Source organism: Myxine glutinosa, chromosome 8 (assembly GCF_964187855.1).
Source record: "Myxine glutinosa chromosome 8, kmMyxGlut1.1, whole genome shotgun sequence".
NCBI classification, from domain to species: Eukaryota; Metazoa; Chordata; class Myxini; order Myxiniformes; family Myxinidae; genus Myxine; species Myxine glutinosa.
Genome location: NC_136268.1, coordinates 25,798,811 through 25,819,138, shown reverse-complemented (window position 1 = coordinate 25,819,138; position 20,328 = coordinate 25,798,811). Strand labels below are relative to the sequence as shown.

The 20,328-nt window shown below is 44.9% G+C and overlaps 1 protein-coding gene across 1 annotated transcript in view; it reads left to right on the top strand.

Moving 5' to 3' along the window:
- The first annotated feature begins 1,177 nt into the window (after window positions 1-1,177).
- Window positions 1,178-20,328, top strand: part of LOC144893235 (sorting and assembly machinery component 50 homolog B-like) — a 41,724-nt gene continuing 22,573 nt past the window's right edge. The window contains exons 1-10 of the mRNA XM_078783029.1: window positions 1,178-1,277; window positions 2,946-3,065; window positions 3,223-3,324; window positions 4,604-4,691; window positions 6,789-6,895; window positions 7,427-7,557; window positions 10,262-10,349; window positions 10,639-10,767; window positions 12,250-12,321; window positions 16,333-16,419. Of these exons, the coding sequence (XP_078639155.1) occupies window positions 1,257-1,277; window positions 2,946-3,065; window positions 3,223-3,324; window positions 4,604-4,691; window positions 6,789-6,895; window positions 7,427-7,557; window positions 10,262-10,349; window positions 10,639-10,767; window positions 12,250-12,321; window positions 16,333-16,419 (945 nt within the window). The 5' untranslated portion in view covers window positions 1,178-1,256. The remainder of the gene's footprint in view (window positions 1,278-2,945; window positions 3,066-3,222; window positions 3,325-4,603; window positions 4,692-6,788; window positions 6,896-7,426; window positions 7,558-10,261; window positions 10,350-10,638; window positions 10,768-12,249; window positions 12,322-16,332; window positions 16,420-20,328) is intronic.

Genomic DNA, 20,328 nt, shown 5'->3' with positions numbered 1-20,328 from the left:
TACATGCATGTTTCCCAATCGGCCCATTGCCGGAGTTGTAAAGCCAGTGGCCTGGTTGCATAAAGCATCCTTAAGGAAAGATTTCAGGACTTACTTAAATATTTCCAAAAGTTTTCCCTTCAGGACATCCTTAATTTGAGGATGGTTGCATATATGAATATTCCTTAAGTTTTATCCTTAAAACATTCCTTAAACTCAAGGGAGCACTCCCCCTCCTTAAACACCAACCTTTGAGTTTCCAAAAGACGCTTCATGGAAAATGGTCACGAAGAAGACGATTTGGATTGCATTTTCACTCTTTCATAACATCCAGAATATTTCACTTTCACCATTCTCTGAATGTTTCCAAACATTTACTGCACACATTAACACATTTATGTTCCTCATGCAGCGATTACGTCGCAATATAAGCAATATAACATTACGTCATTTTTAATGACGTGTTTAACAATAATACAAGTCGCTTGCAAGCAATTTCTGAAAATACTGACCCGAACTCATTCCTGAAAGAAGTCCATTCACTCATTCGAACCATCTCCAACCTGATTGGTTGCCTGGCATAGCAACGATTGCGAAGGATTTATTTCACCTCAAGCTTAACAAATCCTTCACGAAGGAATCACAGTGTACCTGAAATGTAAATCTTTCCTTCATGATAAGGGACCTTTATGTAACCGGGCGAAATGACCACGTACAGTTATTTTTATGAACAAAATGTTATTACCACAGAGAGAGCGCGGGTGCGCGGAAACTGACTTTACTGAATATTATGCCCCGACGTTCCTGAGGCCCGAACCTAGATCTACGGTAATCTATATACCACACAGATGAAAACAACATGACCTTTCCTGTACGGAGTGGGTGCGCTAATTGTCTCAAAACTAGACCCAGATGTCCGTCGGACTAATAATTGATATTGAACCAGAACATGAAGATCCTCGGAGATTAATTGTATAATACTTTCAACAGCAAGGATGAGAGAGTTGAGTGGGCAGAGGAGCAAAAAATACATATATATATATATATATATATAGTCATAGGTTGTGACAACAATGCAGCCATTCTTGTTTTACAATGATCGATCCTTCTGTTCGTTTCCTGGTAAATAAGTTATTGTAGTACAATCTTGTGGTATACATAGATTTCACACGGAGCACACAGAACGTCCTCCAATCGGAATCTTTCTTATACTTCGCTTGCCATCTTCCCTGGCCAATCAGAGCACCGCGTACTGCGCGTCCTTGAGTTTGGGCAACATGGGTAATGTACATGCGAAGGTAAAACGTTTTTGTTAGTACAGTATTGTGAATGATAAATGGCGTCACGGTGATGTTCACTGTAATATGACGGCGGTTTTAGAATTGAAAACATCAGGATATTTTACCGTCGGTAACACGTAATATGTGGTTTCATTCGGGGCTTGGGGAAGAGTCGTTACGGTTTGGTTACACGAGTCAGTATACAGTAACTCCTCGTTCGCAATGAAGTTGAAACACAGGTGTTGGTTTAACGGTTGAGGTGGGTCTTGGGTTTGAGCCCCTGCGCGCCATTAAATAACACCAAGTGGGTCGACTCGGCCTATAATTCTTCCGAGGTTCGTAAAATGAGCACAAGCTGAGTGGAATCAGAACAGGGGGCACCGCATCAGCAGCACTCCCAGCAATGATGCAACTACAATTCACTATAACACACACACACACACACACACACACACCACTATCCATTCATTATAACACACCACATTCATTATAACACATACATACACACACACACACACACACACACACACACACACACACACACACACACCACTATCCATTCATTATAACAACACACCCTCACCATATCCATTCATTATAACACACAACATTCATTATAACACACCACTATCCATTCATTATAACACACCACACACCATCCATTCATTATAACACACCATCCATTCATTATAACACACCACACACCATTATCCATTCACTATAACACACCACACCACTATTCATTCATTATAACACACCACACCGCTATTCATTCATTATAACACACCACACACCACCATCCATTAATTACAACACGCCACACACCACTATCCATTCACTATAACACACCACACACCACTATCCATTAATTACAACACGCCACACACCACTATCCATTCATTATAACACGCCACACACCATTATCCATTCACTATAACACACCACACATCGCTATTCATTCATTATAACACACCACACACCGCTATCCATTCATTATAACACACCACACATCACTATCCATACATTATAATTATAACACACCCACACCATTATCCATTCATTATAACACACCACACACCAACCATTCATTATAACACACCACACACACCGCTATCCATTCATTATAACAAAGCATCCATTCATTATAACACACACCGTTGTCCACACTACCACTACTATGACGACAACCCTTTATTTGTATTACATACGTAAGGAAAACCAAGCCTGGTGTTGGCTTCGCGGTTAGGGTGCCGGCTTAGGATCCTGGGTTCGTAATCCCGGTCGATCTCTGAATTAACGCCAGGGGGGCTGCCTCAGCCTGTCATCCTTCCGAGGTCGGCAAATTGAGTACCAGCTTAGTGGAATGAATGATCCCAGTGTATACCCTGATTTAGAATAGGTACACCGTATCCCTGTGCATCGTAAGAGGCGACCAAGGGTTGGCATCAGGAAGGGCATCCGGCCATAAAAACATTGCCTCAAACAGGGAACCATGATTGTCATGGGGCCCGCAAGGCTAACCCCCAATCTAGCGGGGAAAAATGGCCTTAAATGGCTTCTGCTTCCGTACCACAGAGACGGATGTTGTGGGTTAGAGTTGCATGTTCTGTTGTGTGCATTGTCCTTTGTTTTTGAATCCCATGTGCAAGTGTGTTCCTTTCCTTCCCACTACCTCACCGTTCGTAGTCGATGGAGCCCGTCCCAGTTTCTGGGCCCGAGCGTCTGAACCCATTCGACGAGCCTGGGGCAGTGGAACCGGAACCGGAGCCGGTTGCTCGGCAAGAAATCGTCCTCATTAACAAACCGGTGTGTACATCCCAGCATAACTTTAAGTGTGTCGTCCTTTTCAGGTGAGGGCTCTCATTGCCAAGTTCAACAGATGGCTTTTGCTTTTTGATGAATGCATTCCGTGGTTATCCTTCTTTTTCATTCGAGGAAGTTAAAAAGTGTTTTCCTGTTGCAGGTTGTTGTACAAAGGGTGTCCGTCGATGGCCTGGGAAGAACCAAAGATGACTTTCTGATACCAGAAATTGCAGACCTATTTGGCGCTGTTAACTTCATGGATGTGAGTTTATAATACGAGTTCCCTTACGAAGACCTTTGATGCAGGAGAAAGTCATTAGGCTCATCCAAGCCTGTGGATGCCAATCTATGGTTGTTTTGTCCGTTCTCTATCCTTTCAAGTGCTGTGCATCAAGCAAGGAAGCAGCACGTTTTTAATTCTTTGGTATGACTCAGCCGGGGTTTGAACTGCCGACCTCCCAGATTCCGAGCGGACATTCTAACCATTAAGCCACTAAGTCCGGGTTCACCGAGTCGCAACCTCCCCATGTTTTAAAACTATTCTCTTTTTTTATCCGAAAAAATCGAATTAACAATCTGACACAGAAAAAATATTTTTATATAATTTAATTAATTATTTTATTTTATTAAAATAGAAAAAAAAAAATCTTTAATTTATAATTATAACAAGTCAGGAGACAACGATGGTTCACAAGCGAGCGGTATTCAATGACAAAGGTCAAAACCGACATTGAAAATATATAAATAGGAATGTATTATCTGTTATGAGACTATTTAGCTACACAATACCCAAAATTTGGTTTGATTCCGACAACTTTGAAAATTTGACCTTTGTGACCTTCAACGGTCAAAGGTCGAAGATTCTGATATTTGTTGGAAAACGTGTATTTCATGATGTATGTGATAATATAAAAACATGTACAACATTTCACCCTATCAGGAAGCGAACAATGTAGTAAAACCATCAAAAATCCACTTTTTGAAATTTTGTGACCTTGTGACCTTGACCTTGGGGCGAAAATGAAAAATCGAGCTCCGTGGGGCTAGACACATGACATTCGCCTAACCAAATACTGAAACCCCTGTCAGATTCCACCAACTCCCTCGGAGAAGATGTAGCTTTAAATCGATTACCCCCTAAAAAGACATCTTTTTCGGGCGTGGCTCCGCCCACAATGGGCGCAATACGCCTACTCTAGGCAGGACACAACTAGATCATGATAACAACCTCCCACCCAAGTTTCATCAAGATCGGATATCATCGGGTAGTTATGCTGCGGACAGACAGACACACACACAGACACACACACAGACACACCCATGACGAATATAGTGGTCACTCTGTTTGATAACTTGTGAACCAATTATTTTAATATAAATCATAATAATTGCATCTGGTTAACTTGGACCTGTCATCGTCAAAATTATCATGTAGTTTGACATTGCTTTGTGCAGTTCTTATTGTTTTTCCATTTATCAAATCATTGTAATTGTGCAAAGCTCATTGTAAAGGTGATGTGATATGTCCGGGATGTGTGCAGGTGATGCAGTGCTCACATGAAGCACGGCTCAAGATGCTCCGTCTCGGAATATTTCGTGATGTTCAGGCTGTTGTGGATGTGGCAAAGGGTATGTCGATAAATGTGAACACAGACACACTATGTTTACGTATATGCATATCCTGCTATATAAAATAAGGTGTGCATGCATGTATGTCGCGGGTTTCAATCCCTCTTCCCCAGAATCAGCACCCCGTCATGACTCAGACAGTGTACAAGAGATTTATTGCAGACTAGCCGAAAGCACCCGGCGTTGCCCGGGTTCTTTTTGAATGAATTTACTACTTTAATTCAGCTTTTACTCGCGGCCGTAGAAGATTGATTACTATAATTTAGCTCAGCTTTTAATTGCGAAATGGGCCCATCCCGGCCGAAACGGCCTCGACCAGCCTCGCCACCTAGCCTATAACCTTCCCGGGGCCCGTCCAGACATTTTTGGTTCTTTTTTAATGAATTTACTACCATAATTCAGCTTTCACTCGCGGCCGTAGAAGTTTGACTACTATAATTCAGCTCAGCTTTTAATTGCGAAATGGGCCCGGCCCGGCCAAGGTGGGCCTCGACCGGCCTCGCCACCTAGCCTAAAACCTTCCCGGGGCCCATCCCGACATTTTTTGTATTGGAGGTTTCCTCCTATCTTTCACCGTTCAGGAGATTAGCTTGCTCAGACAAACAAACAAAAACTTTCTTTTATAATATAAAGAGATAAGAATACATGCATGGAAGATGTTGGCGTGGTGTATAGGCTAGTAACACCACATGTAACATCACAGTGACATTATGGTCCTCCACAGCTGGCCCCCAACATCTCGGCGAGCCACACCCTGTTATCGGCTTAATATACTTTCCTCTAGGATCAGGGAACTCAAAACAACATCTTATGATCATCCCTTCCCAAAGACACAGACTGCCGCCCCGAAGAGAACCTTGTACAAAGTTGACAGGGCAGGATAAGCCTCATAGGGAAAGAATGCTTCGCCAAGGTCAAACATGGGATATTGTGTCAACAATTTCTCAAAGGCAGACAACTAGCCGCCAGGGAAGTAGGCCACAGTGGTTCTCAGCCTGGAACACTGCTGCCCCCGTCAGGATAGGGACTTGATGAAATCCCCTACATGTACACCTGATCTTTATGGAATCAAACACCTGGGACAATCTCCACCAAATTCTGCCTATGTGTTGGGGGTTCCCAGGGTCAATGGTTAGGGGTATCCAGTGACTGGTTGAGAAGAGTGATGGAGGACGGGGAAGACCGAGAAAGACTTGGCTAAAGGTGGTGGAAGAAGAAATGCGGGCAAGGGGGTTAACAAGGGGAGATGCAGAAAATAGGGCAAAATGGAGAAGATTGTCATGGGGCCCGCAAGGCTAACCCCCGCTCTAGCAGGGAAAATGGCCTTAAAATGCCTGTTGTTGTGTACCCAGGGTCAAGTCGTCGGCACAAAATAACCCACAACCCACCCCCTTCCCCGCGAGGGTGAGGAGACGACCTAAAATTTTCACCTGTACACGTGGCACAGTGCAAGTGATTTTCTGACCCCCTGATGGACAGAGGTGGACTTGCAAGCCACAGCACAATATATTTTCCCCACCTTTCATCCTTGAGAGTGGACACACACTTGTTGCAGGTTTTGTTTGAAAAGGATGGCTACACCAAATATGGAAATTTCTTGCTTGTAAAATACAATTTTTTTTCTTTACTAACACAGAATCATTAAAACAACCTTTATTTAGCAAAATTGGCCAATGTGTTAATAAAAATGTTTATTTTCAAAGTGGCCTAAGACTTTTGCACAGTGCTGCACGCATGCACGCGCAAACACACACATGCACCCGCACATGCACCAGCACATGCACCCGCACACACACACACACACACACACACACACACACACACACACACACACACACACACACACACACACACACACACACACACACACCAGTTTTAAGCAATAATATTGACGGTAAGGCCTTTTTTAACTATTATAGAGGCTCATGGAAGAGCTGAATAATCGGATCAAAGATTAATCCCCTTGCAGTGGAAGAAGAGTTGAGTGACAGGTGAAATCATTACAATCCTATCGCAGCAGTGATATCCGGTGAATGCTTTCGTTGTGAGCATCATCTTTGTCGTGAGATTGTTCCACTGATGTGACCTCTTATTTAGGTCCGGGAGCAAGGCCGGACGGCCTGGAGGTAACTTTCCAGGTCACCGAGATTGGCATACTCGCCGCGAGTTACAACACCATGGTGGGAAACAATGAAGGCAGTATGGTAGGCAACTCTAATTTGCTCTTCCTTTTCCGTGTTCTGTTAGTCCGCATTCCATCAGTCGTGCTCCCATTCTACATATTGTAAATCTACCATGCACCTACTACAACAGTTCCCATTCTGTCATTCTCCCACTCCAAAGTTCATGATTATACCATGCTCCCACTCCATATATCATGATTATAACATGCTCACACTCCATATATCAAGATTATAGCATGCTCACACTCCATAGATAATGATTATACCAATATACCATGCTCACACTCCAAAGATCATGAGTATACCATTCTCACACTCCATAGATCATGAGTATACCATTCTCACACTCCATAGATCATGAGTATACCACACTACTACTCCATAGATCATGAGTATACTACGCTCCCACTCCATAGATCACATGTCCAACCTACTTTGACTACTTCATTTTACACTGTGGCATTCTCTTACTAAGTCTATCACGCTCCCATTTCATTTTCCCCTCTCTCCCCTTCATTATATGCCCCTTAACCTTTTCTGATTTATTTTCAGGTGATGGGCGGTAAATTATCCAATTTGCTCGGAAGAGCAGAACGTGTCACTGCCCAGTTCTCTTATGGGACAAAAGAGACGTCATATGGTTTGTCCGTCTTCAAACCACAAACTGGATGCTTTGAGCGCAAGTATGTTTTTTATATATTTTATTTTTTTGTGTACAAGATTGAGGCTCGTGTAAGAGCTAACATTGATCACAAAAAGACAAACTGACACGTAAAACATAAAACGTATGATAAAGGGAGCGGGAGACAACATTGAGAGCAGGGACATCGGGAGATCTGTGGGAGAGAGAGGGCTTGGAGGGGGGGCAGGGCATAGGAAGGAGGGGGAGGGTGAGAGAGGTAAAAAAAAACACATGGACATTGCTCGGACTTCCAAGAAAGAAGTCGGTATTTTTAAAAAAAATGGATCTGGGGTGAATTAACAAGGGTAGAAGAGATCAAGGTTTTGGATGGGGGAAGATAAGAGATGGTGGTGAACAGCTGTTTTAAAGAACTGGAGGGAGGAGTGGGATTGAAGAGAGTGAGGAAGTTTGTTCCAGAGGCGGGAGAAAAGAGGAATGAAAGAGTGAAGGTGAATAGAGAGTCTTGATTTTGGTCAATTTTGGTCACTTTTGCCCTTACTTTTGCCAGGATCAGTGGGTGTCTATATATTGTTACAAATCCGGGTTTCAGTGTTCACCACGAGGGGACTTCTCAGGCCCCTCCTGATTACCGGTCCTGAGGTCACCGGTCGCGGATAACTTCGTGATCCGGTAGGTTGCTTATCAACCATGAATGCCAATCAGATGACCAAATCTCCCAGGGTCCTCCTTCTGACACCATTTACTTGTGGATGACGTAGCCAACCTAATTGGGGATCGTGCCCTCGGTTCGTACTCCCCTTATCTTATCTAAACGGGCAGCTGAGTTAACTGCCTGGTACAGACCGGCCAATGTTGTGAAGCCAATTGGTTGGGGAAGAACGTGCCGAACTACCACTAAATAAATCCCACCCCCTTTAGCCGAGTCAATGGAAAAGAGACAAAAATGGCAAATTGGAAGCAACTGTTTACAAAATGAATTCACTCGAGTATTTACAAGCCAATTATCAAAAACAACACGTTTACAATTTACAATGGTGAAAAAGAAAGTCACAATTATCACACAATGAATCCCCAAAATCTTAATTCCATTTAATGCTTTTCCCATCTCCAGTCTTACTTAATTACCTAACACATATGACATGAGCCCTTCAGACACACTCTGAGGAATAGAGAGGAAGTAATAGAACAGGGAGAATGAGTTCAGGACTTATGGTCGGCCTTTATCTTACTTGAGCACCTTCAACGGATGGGTACCGGTCCCAATCTGCTTTGGTAAAGTGGAAGGAAAAGTCAGTGTGGTATCATGTTGCCATGTAGTGAGGTGTAGTGCAGCCTCGTCCTCCACCAGAGATCTCTGCGACTCCTCAGCTCACGTGTCTCTCCGTCGGCGCAACGTGCCCCTTCCTCAGCCCAACTCTGGTTTCTCCTCAGCGTAAAGGGCTCCTCCCTCAGCCCAACTCTGGTTTCTCCTCAGCACACGGGTATCTCCCTCAGCGCAACTCGGGTTTCTCCTCAGCGCAAAGGGCTCCTCCCTCAGCGCAACTCGGGTTTCTCCTCAGCGCACGGGTATCTCCCTCAGCACAACTTGGGTTTCTCCTCAGCGCAAAGGGCTCCTCCCTCAGCGCAACTCGGGTTTCTCCTCAGCGCACGGGTATCTCCCTCAGCACAACTCGGGTTTCTCCTCAGCGCACGGGTATCTCCCTCAGCACAACTCGGGTTTCTCCTCAGCGCACGGGTATCTCCCTCAGCACAACTCGAGTTTCTCCTCAGCGCACGGGTATCTCCCTCAGCACAACTCGGGTTTCTCCTCAGCGCAAAGGGCTCCTCCCTCAACGTAACTCAGGTTTCTCCTCAGCGCAAAGGGCTCCTCCCTCAGCACAACTCGGGTTTCTCCTCGGCGCAAAGCGCTCCTCCCTCAGTGCAACTCGTGTTTCTCCTCAGCACACTGGTCTCTCCCTCAACGCAACTCTGGTTTGTCCTCAGCGCAAAGGGCTCCTTCCTCGCCGCAAAAGGCCCCATCCTCAGTGCAACATGGGCTTCTCCTCAGTGCAGGCAAGTCGCTCTTCCTCTTCAGCAGCAGATCTCCGGCTCATTTCCAAGGCGGCGAAACCGTTCGCGTTCCGCCTTTATACTTGCTCAAGCAGGATGGAGCTAGGTCCTACGCAGAGCATATGTATTGGTGCGCTTCCAGACGCTGCACCCGCTCTCCTATCAATCATCCGCACTTCGTGCTTGGGGACATTCTTCATGGAGTGCCCTGCTCCTTGCGCTTTCCACCAAGGCGAGTTCAAGCTGAGAGGACTTGGCTGTTTTCATGTGTGGTGACCGTGGTTAATAAATCCCACTACACAAAAGGGAGGACTATCTAAATACAAATACTAACGAAATATATAAACTCGGGAACCTACGTGTGTGGATGATGGGGGAGGGCGGTTCGCAGAACAGTAACAGTATGATGCATTCAAGCTCACCACCGCATGTTCAGTGCGGATATGTAAAATGGAATGTTGGAGTCATGGGTTTGGAGGGGAGATCTGACAGGTTAGGGAAGAATCGGACAAACCCCAATCTTTTTACAATGCTATTGCTTGATGTTTTAAAATCAATTGCAGCCTCACCACTGTATTTCCTCCATCATTGTGGTGGTGCGTTCTTTGAGCGATAGCGGTGCATTGGTGGTTGGAAAGAGTTTGAGGGGAATGCAGCAATGGTGTGATTAGCAATCCATCCTCACTCTCGCACAGTGTTACATTTGGTGTGTTCGACGTGAAGGGGCAGTTTCCCTGGAGCTCTGTACGAGAGGCTGATCGAGGTGTTTCTTTGGACGTCAACGTACGTAACACCTTTATTTTCTTGACCGATATTGAAGTTTGCAGAACATTATAAGATACTCCCCAAGAGGGTAAGCCTAAAGCCTATGGGCCTTTTGGATGCTTCTAACCCAGATTGACTCAGGGTGAGAAGTGCTGGCCTTGGCAGGTGAAGAGAAGTGCTGCCCTCCTCTTCTCCCTGCAGCTGCCATCTTCATTCTCATCCTCACCTTAATAGCCTCTGATGAGCTTCCTTTCTTTTGTGCATTTCTCTTCTCACCTGGTTTCCTCTCACCTTTTTACTTGTTTAGTTTCCAGCGTGGAGAACACGCCATGCCGTACGCTGGGAGGCCGTGTGGAGACATTTGTCCTGCCTTTCACGCACGGCCTCTTTTCCTGTGAGGGAGGAAAGCGGACACACCCTGAAGTCCTCGCTTGCGGTGAGCCACGCAGGGGATCCCTAAAGACTGCAATGGAGTTTTAAAGATATTGTTACCGACACGACTTTGATGTTATGGTGGGCCGAGCGGAATGGCCGCCGTGTCCGCACAAGTTACCCGATTATACTCGAACCTTGGCCGAGTCGCGCTACGCTAGATCAATGAAGGAAAAGGACACAACGGCTGGGATTAAAATGACACGACACCAGGGATACGGTTCTCAAGACCTCCGGAGGAGGTTATAATATGGCGGAAGGTTAGATTACAGGAATGAGAGGGACAGCATAGTAAGATAGGCACTTAATTACGGTCTTATAGTAGCCCCGACAGACGACAGATAAACAGGACAAAACTGACTGACACGGGGATTGATGGCAAGGAAAGCGGGTAGTCGATGGCTCAAGGTGCACCTTGGCTCAGGGGCAAAATCGACCCGGTCCGGCCCAAAGATGCGGGGAGGTCGCTCAGCGCTCGGAGGTCGTGACTTGTCTTTTCAAGCTGGGGGCGCATCTGATCTCACATCCGGTAAGTCGCTGCGCATATCCGGCGGGGAGTGACACGCCCTCGGCTCGTTAGCTCCGCCCCAGATGGAATCGGCCCGCCGCTTCTCACTGGCTGCGGGGGGTTACCGGGCTCCGCCCCTGACGAGGAGCTGACAGCCAGCCCCTTCGTGGTAACCCCGTGGAGCGCATGGGCAATGGCGGCTAACCGAGCCGGAGTGAGGACGCACACTCCCCGCGCCGCGCCGCGCCCCTCTGTTGTTGTAGTTGTTGTTGTAGTTGTTGTGGTTGTTGTTGCATGGGGAAGATGGGAGGAGGTATGGGGAGGTCCTAAACTCACTACTGGTGCCATACAATCACATTCTGGTGCAACGAAGAGTCAGAATTAATGGAAACGAGTCCTTAACTGACATAGACTAAGAATAACTAGCAAGATGTCCGAAAGTTGTCTACGTGAGATGCGGTGGACCTGGGCACGACATTTAATGGGGGAAAAAGGGGAAGGTCGGTTCTACAGAGTGTTGTTTACAGACAATGGGACTAGGGAATGGGGGATTGGGGATAGTTGGGGAGTATTGGGGAAATAGGGGAATATTTACAAGCGGATATGGAGGCCAAATGCCATATCCGCAACAATATGATCCATTGGCATTTGCTCACTGGAGCAGGGATTGTGAGAACCAATTGTGGGCCAGGGATTGTCTGGTCAGTTGAAAGGAAATTTAGTGTAATATCAGAATCATGCTGGGCAACCGCCCCCCTGCCCCTACAAACCCTTCCTACTCACACATGAAACTTTTATCACTCGGCATTTGAGATTAAACTTCACAACCCTCATTTATGATGCCTTTCATTTTTTTTTCTCTGCATATGTACCTGAGTTCATAACAGCATATGTACCTGAGCACATGTCCCGCTGTTAAATTATCTTTATCTCGACCTTTTATTCCCCCTTGTCCCCCTGATCCATCTTTGCCAGTAGCACACCATGGTGGTGGATAGTCGAGATTCCGCAATTCTGCCCAGCAAAGGTGTCTACCTCAAGGTTAATCAGGTAAAACCATGACCAATCTCCTTTGTCGTCTTCAATGTGCACTGCTTAATGATGCAATAATGATGGTTCTGCCAACTGGTTTCCTGGTCGTTGTTGCTTCTCTTGGTCCTCCGAGTGATCTGCTTCCAAAAACCGATGTAATCAATCTGAATTTGTTGATGCTGCTGTTGATTTTGTGTCGATTGTTCTTCGCATTGTGTGCTAACTCCCGTGTATATTTTCGTGTTCACTATATTTACTTTGATCTCAGATAGTCTCGCGCTCAGATAGTTTTGGCCCTACTCTTATTATTTTTTTGGTTTTTTTTATTTTTCAATTGTTCTCCATACCTACTCGTCATGTCTCCATCCCCTCTGTCCCATTATCCGTCATCCTCGCTTTAATTCAATCCTTATACCGACAGTTGAAAAAAAAAAAAAATGACAACTTTCTCTACTTTATGTTTTGTTTGTCTATCTCACTTCGTGTTGGCCACGTGTTCGACAGCCCTACTTTCTGTGCATTGGTGCAGAGCATTCTTGGGCAGATTGCATAATTTCATAAGTCCCGTGTTGGGGGACGCCAAACAATGGTGGGAGTGGGGAGAGACTGGAGCTGACATAAGAGAGCACAGGTGTGAAAATGATGTAGGGAACGATACTGACGCAAGGGCGTTTGTCACCATAGTCCCACACACATCACAAAAAGGGTTGCATTTAAGGGTTTCAAGAGTAGAGGCAAAGACAGACATCAGGATTGGGATGGTGATGATTATTAAACACACGGAGAAAGGGATTAAACACACGGAGAAAGGCCTTGCTAACTACGCCTTTCGTTAGTCATTCCTTTTGACTCTGCTTCAAAACGATTCCCTTTTTTCCTTTCTTTCTTCTCAAAACAACCTCAAATAATAATAATTAAATGACATTAATTCATTCCCAACTAGTTTCTTAATAATTCATAAAACCCCAAAATTTATTCCTCATCTCCACTCTTCTTCTTCCTCCCCTCAACCTTTTAAAATTTAAACTTTTTTTAAACCTACATACTTATTTCATAACACCTTTCTTCCTTCTTTTTTACTTGATCCCTCGATGACTCGCAAACTCATGCTTTATCCACCATCATGTGCATTTCACGGCCTTTCTCCGTGTGTTCAATCATCATCACCATCCCAATCCTGTCTGTCTGTCTTCGTCTCTACTCTTGGAACCCTTAAATGCAACCCTTTTTTGTTATGTGTTTGCAACTAATGCTGACAAACTTCCTTGCGTCAGTATCCTTTCCTGCATCATTTTCACACCTGTGCTCTCTTATGCCAGCTCCAGTCTCTCCCCACTCCCACCATTGTTTGGCGTCCCCCGACACGGGACTTATGAAATTATGCAATATGCCCCCAGAATACTCTGCATCAATGCACAGAAACCCCAAGCAACAGTGACCATCAGAGCTTGCTAACATATACCGTGCAGCGTGCATGTGAGATTAAGAATGTTTCCTAAAATGGCTCACGAAGCTTCCAAAAGATGCTGAATAATACTTGGAAAAGTATCTGATAGAAAAAGGTGTACCTCCGCACAGCAAAAGAGTTAGAGGACTTTCTCAGTTTGCCGACAGGGTTAATATTGCAGATGCACTTACTGCAAAATCCTAACAATGTGGACCGACCAGTGCAGGGCCTGCAAAACTGTGGATGGACATGTGACTTGTGCTACCCAAACCCTCGACGGTCACTGCCAGTGAGTGAACTTTGAACCTTGCAGGAGTGCTTCCTGTGAACATGGCAGGCTTGGTGATTTATTTAATGGATATCTGCAATTGAAAAGACACTGCTATGAGGCATTTTTAACAAAGTAATAATGGCTACCAGCTTTTCGGCAAAAGACAACTTCATGACATGAAAATACACAGAGCTTGTTCCAGCTTTATTTTCATGTGAGCGGGATATACCAGGCAAAATTCCTTGAGAGGGACACCGTAGCTGGTTTGGGTGCTTCTTAACAGCGATTGGAGGGGTATTATATCTGAGGCTTGTGAATGCACAGGGTAAGTTTAAAATCAACTTTTAAAATGAAGATATTTATTATTAATCATTGGGGGAGGAGTGCGAGCTTTGAGGTCTGTTATAAATGTTGTTGTTTCTTTTGGTTCCATGGCCACAAGACAATTAGACTAGATTTTTGCATCTATTGGTGAAAGGAGAAGCGTGTGTTGTGTACCACCGCCAGCTTGTATGAACAGGAAATGGTAGGAACTCAACACCTCTCATCCACGGATATTTCTTGTATTTGCTATGTTTCCGTGAGTCCGATTTGCATCCAGGAACACAACAATTTTATTGTTAAACATTGTGAAATTACCTCTCTTTCATCTGAATGCTGAAAATTATGTCAAACAGACTATTGGAATTACAGATTTCATGCTAACAATGTCAGGGTAAAAGTGCCCCGACAAGCGGAAGTGCGTCGCTAAAAATGTACACAGAGCACATTAACGAAAGGCTCCGTTTGTGTTTGTACATCATTTTGAAAGTCCCGTATTCCATGTGTCTCCCCCTCCCCCCCCCCCCCCCCATGCCCTTAACCCTCTTTGTTTCCTCCATGCTCGACCCACTCTTTGCTTCCTTTCGCATCTCAGACATGTTGGTGGCCTACCAAATCACTTGGTCACTATCTTGTCCAAATTTCAGTTTTCTAGCTCAAGGGATGGCTGAGACATCACCTGGACAAACAAACAAACAAGAAACTGGAGTGAAAACTGAGTACTCCCTTTCACCGCGCATCATCGCTGGGCCCCCTTTGGCGCCTGGTGATGATGTCATGCAGCACCTGGAGATGAAATAGGAGAGGAGCTGTTTTTTTTTTTTTTTTTTTTTTTTGGTATACTGAATCGAGGCTCGTGAAAGAGCTAACATTTACTTCACAAACAAATCAACCAGACAAACAAAACACACAAAAAGAGGGAGCGGAAAACAAGATGGGGAGAGAAGGGGAAGCACACAAACACAACATTTGAGAGCAGGGAGATGTGTGGAAGGGAGAGGGCTTGGGGGGAGGAGGCGTGGGAAGGGGGGGGGGGTGGAGGGAGAAGTATAAAACACAAGGACACCAAGGACTTCCAGGACAGAAGTTGGTATTTCAAAAAGTGGAATTGGGGTGAAATTAGCGGGGGGTAGAAAAGATCAAGGTTTTGGATGGGGGAAGATAAGAGATGGTGGTGAACAGCAGTTTTAAAGACCTGGAGGGTGGAGTGGGATTGAAGAGAGTGAGGGAGTTTGTTCCAGAGGTGGGAGAAGAGAGGAATGAAGGAGTGAAGGTGAGCAGAGAGTCTTGATTTTGGCAGTTTGACCATAAGAGGGTTGCAGGCAGATCTTGTGCGACCTGTAGGAATATTTGCGGGACAGAGCCCAGAGAGAGCTGGGGGGGCAAGGCCAGAGAGGAGTCGGTAGAAGATGGAAAGACCACCAACCTGCCTGCGGTGAGTGAGTGAGAGGCCCTTGGAGTTAGCTTCATCGCGGAGATTCCAATGATTCTGAATGCTTTGGTTTCAACAGCGTGAAGACGAGCTAGGTGTGAGGCAGGAGCACCAGCCCAGAGGGGAGAGCAGTATTCCATTGAGCTGCGGATGAAAGCCTTGTATGTGGTGAGGAGCTCAGGTGTGCCAAGGAAGGACTTTGCACGACGGAGGATGCCCAGTCGGCGACTGGCTTTGGAGGCCAGATTTGAAATGTGGTTTTCCCAGCAAACAATATTTACTAAATACAATATTTAACTAAAAATGTGATATTGGCTCCTCCCTGGTGGAACGTTTTACCATCTTCCAACTTCGATAGGAAGCGTGGAGTTTGCCATGACCTGCCATAGAATTTGCTCAAGCTTTCCCTTTGAAGATTTGACTTGCAACAATTATTTTTATTCTAATTTCGTTGTTGTTCGTCTTGTTGTTTTATTCTATATTCCTCATAGCATTTGGTGTGAAGATTTCTGCTGGTACCCCTCTAATAGCGTGGAGATGATGTTCTTGGTTGTGCAGGAGCTGGCTGGATACACTGGTGGTGACATTCGCTTCCTCAAGGAAGAGATAGAGCTACAACTGAACCGATCGTTGCCCTGGGGCTCGGTGAGTGGCTTCTGCAGCATTCTGTGTTTGCCTGACTCGCAAGGCTTTATTCCCACTGATTAAGAGCTTTCCGTCCTGCACGGGTTTAAATCCCGTCGAGTACCTCCACAGGGCTCATTGCAGTGCACAGTTTACTCATTGTAATAATACTAGGGCATTGCCCGTACGTGGGTGCCCGTTCCGTGGCCAAAAAAAAAAAAAAAACGCTACCCGTACGCTCTACCCCGCCCGTACGCCCGTAAACAAAAAAAGCAACGCTCTTCGCTTCCGCCCTTCGCTCTGACTGAATTGGGAGAAATAATGCGCATAAGAAATCGAATTACGTACCGTAATGGCGGTCAGCTCGTAACGCGCTCAGCTCCGCTCGTCTCACATCGGCCACGCCTACGCAACAGAGCGTTCTGTGATTGGCTGCCGGAAGATAAGTCGTCACTGTCCGGAAGTTCGCAAATCGCAGTTAGGATGAATCGTTTTAATTTAATCGCAGTTTGAATTCGTTTTAAAACATAGTTTAACGGCAACATAGTTTTCCAACGTGAAATAAATGAATACGCTGTCAAATGTGCCGTCCGAGGCAGAGTCTGATCGCCACGTTCGGCACACGTGATAGCTCGCTGCTCTCTGATTGGTTGAAGCGTTTTTTGGACATAGCTCGGTAAGTAATTGTCCGATTAATATGAAACCTTGAAAAGGCACATCCTCGGGTCCCCAGCAATATACCTGGCAAGTTTCAAGTATATCGGACCCGTGGTTGTCGAGAAACAGCGGTCACAGACACACAGACACACAGACACACAGACACACAGACACACAGACACACAGACACACAGACACACAGACACACAGACACACAGAGATTGCTGGAATTATAGATAGATTTCAAAAGGAACATGGAGTTGTCTGGTACATTTTGCCCTTGACAGGAAATTAGGAGACTTTTATTTTTTTTTTGGACAAGTGGTAGTTATGAGGTTTTCCTTGGAGTTTTTTAAAAATCTGTATCTGCACAGGTCAAACTCATGGCTACATGGGGGCCGTTAGAGACACTGAATATGGGACATTATACAGTGTTTTTAGAAAGTTTTCACACCCTTTGACTTTTTCACATTTTATTGTGTTACAGATTGAATTTTAAATTTAATTTGTTTTATTATCGATCCACACAGAATACCCCGTAATGACAAAGTGAAAACGCATTTTCAGAAATGTTTACAAATGTATTGAAAATGAAATACAGAAATATCTAATTTACACAAGTATTCAACTCTCCGAGCCAATACTTAGAAGCACCTTTGGCAGCGATTACATCTTTGCATCTCCTGGGATATGTCTGTATCAGCTTTGCACATCTGGATTTGGGTAGTTTCTCCCATCCTTCCTTGCAGATTTGCTCAAGGTCTGTCAAGTTGGATGGGGAGATTTGGTGAACAGCAATCAAGTCTTTCCCGAGATTCTCAATGGGATTCAAGTCTGGGCTTTGGCTGGGCCACTCATGGACTTTCACTTTCTTGTTCTGAAGCCATTCCAGTGTTGCTTTGGCTGCATGCTTGGGGTCATTGTCCTGTTTGAATGTAAATCTTCGTCATAGTCTAAGATCTTTTGCACTCTAGAGCAGGTTCTCCTCAAGGATTTGTCTGCATTTGGCTCCATTCATTGTTCCTTCTATCCTTACAAGTCTCCCATTCCCTGCCACTGAAAAGCATCCCCATAGGATGATGCTACCACCATCATGCTTCACGGTAGAGATGGTGTTAGGTGGGTGATGATGAGCTGTGCTTGGTTTCTGCCAGATGTAGTGTTTTGCATTCAGGCCAAAGAGTTAGATTTTCCTCTCATCAGACCACAGACTCTTTTTCCTCATGCTCTCAGTCTTTCACTTGCCTTTTTGCAATCTCCAGGTGTGCTGTCATGTGCCTTTTGGAGTGGTTTCCATCTGTCCACTCTCCCATAAGGTGTAGATTTGTGAAGTGCTGCAGAGACTTTTTTCCTTCCGGCAGGTGCTCCCATCTCTGCCAAGGAACTCTAGTTCTGTCACAGGGGTCATTGGGGTCTGGGTCTCCTCCCTGACCAAGGTCCTTCTTGCCCGGTTGCACAGTTTCGGCGGACGACCAGCTCTAGGAAGAGTCTAGGTAGTTTCATATTCTTTCCATTTCCTAATGATGGAGCTCCCTGTGCTTTTGGAAATTTTCAACACTCTAGAAATTGTTTTATACACTTCCCCATGTCTGCCTCCTCACAATTTTATCTCGGATAGTTCTACGGACAGTTCCTTGGATTTCATGGTCGGGTTTCTGTTCTGACATGCACTGTAAACTGTGGGACCTCATGTAGAAAGATGTGTTTCTTTCTAAATCATGTCCAATCAATTGAATTGGCCACAGTTGGACTCCAATCAAGTTGTAGAGACATCTACATCAAAGGAAATTGGACACACCTGAGCTCAAGCTGGTGTGTCATAGCAAAGGGGTTGAATACATTATTGACTCAAGACATTTCAGCTTTTCATTTTTAATTAATTTGTAAAAAAATTCTGGAAAAAAAAAATCCACTTTGACATTATGGGGTATTATGTGTAGATCAGTGACAAAAAATCCCTCAATGTAATGCATTTTAAATTCAGGCTGTAGCCTGTAGCACAACAAAATGTGAATACTTTCTGAAGGCACTGCATACTGTTCCTAAACTTTTTTGTCCATGACCCAAAATTTGAAGTCCCATTCCCCTCACGAGCCAAATGTACCTATGATAAAAATTGGCAGAGAGCTTTCAACGTGAAAAACCCTCTTCGAAAACTGGGATTTTGATGGGGTTTTTCAAGTTTGGGTCGTGACCCAAGGTTTGGGAAGCCCCGGTTTAAAGGAAGTAAGATAGAATAGATATTTCTTTAATCTATCTATAATTCCAGTAATCTCTGTGTGTGTGTCTGTCTGTGTGTTTGTCTGTGACCGCTGTTTCTCGACAACCACGGGTCCGATATACTTGAAACTTGCCAGGTATATTGCTGGGGACCCGAGGATGTGCCTTTTCAAGGTTTCATATTAATCGGACAATTACTTACCGAGATATGTCCAAAAAACGCTTCAACCAATCAGAGAGCAGCGAGCTATCACGTGTGCCGAACCGTTAATGCAATGCAAGCGTTAATGCGTTAATGCAAGGCTTTTCGTTTTTTTCCCTCTTCTCTTTCTACTTTTCCTTGCGATTAAATTGCAAACAGCCAAAATACGTTGGCGCTAATTGAATAATTGGCCATTAACACTAAAATAATCGTAACTGCGATATGCCAACTTCCGGACAGTGCAGCCTTCCATGTTGTTGTTGTTTGCAGCAGCTGTTTGCAGCAAGGGAAGGCTTTTCTTTTTTCCCCTCTTCTCTTTCTACTTTGCCTTGCGATTAAATTGCAAAAAGCCAAAATACGTTGGCGCTAATTGAATAATTGGGCATTATGTTTTACAACTAATAAAAACGAATTTGCGATTCATTCGCTTTCCTGCGCGTTCGGACAATTACTGACCGAGCTATGTCCAAAAAACGCTTCAACCAATCAGAGAGCAGCGAGCTATCACGTGTGCCGAACGTGGCGATCAGACTCTGCCTCGGACGGCACATTTGAGAGCGTATTCATTTATTTCACGTTTGCAAACTATGTTGGCGTTAAACTATGTTTTACAACTAATAAAAACGAATTTGCGATTCATTCGCTTTCCTGCGCGTTTGTGCACGCGATGGCGATTTCTTTACCAAACTCCGGAAGCCGTTCGCTTTGGACCAAACCATTGCATGTAAATAGAGGGGGGGGATTGTCACCACTCGCAAGCCGTTCGCTTTGGACCAAACCATTTCATGTAAATAGAGGGGGGGGTATAATTTTAGATATAGATATAGTACGGGCATGCCCTAGTTTCTTTA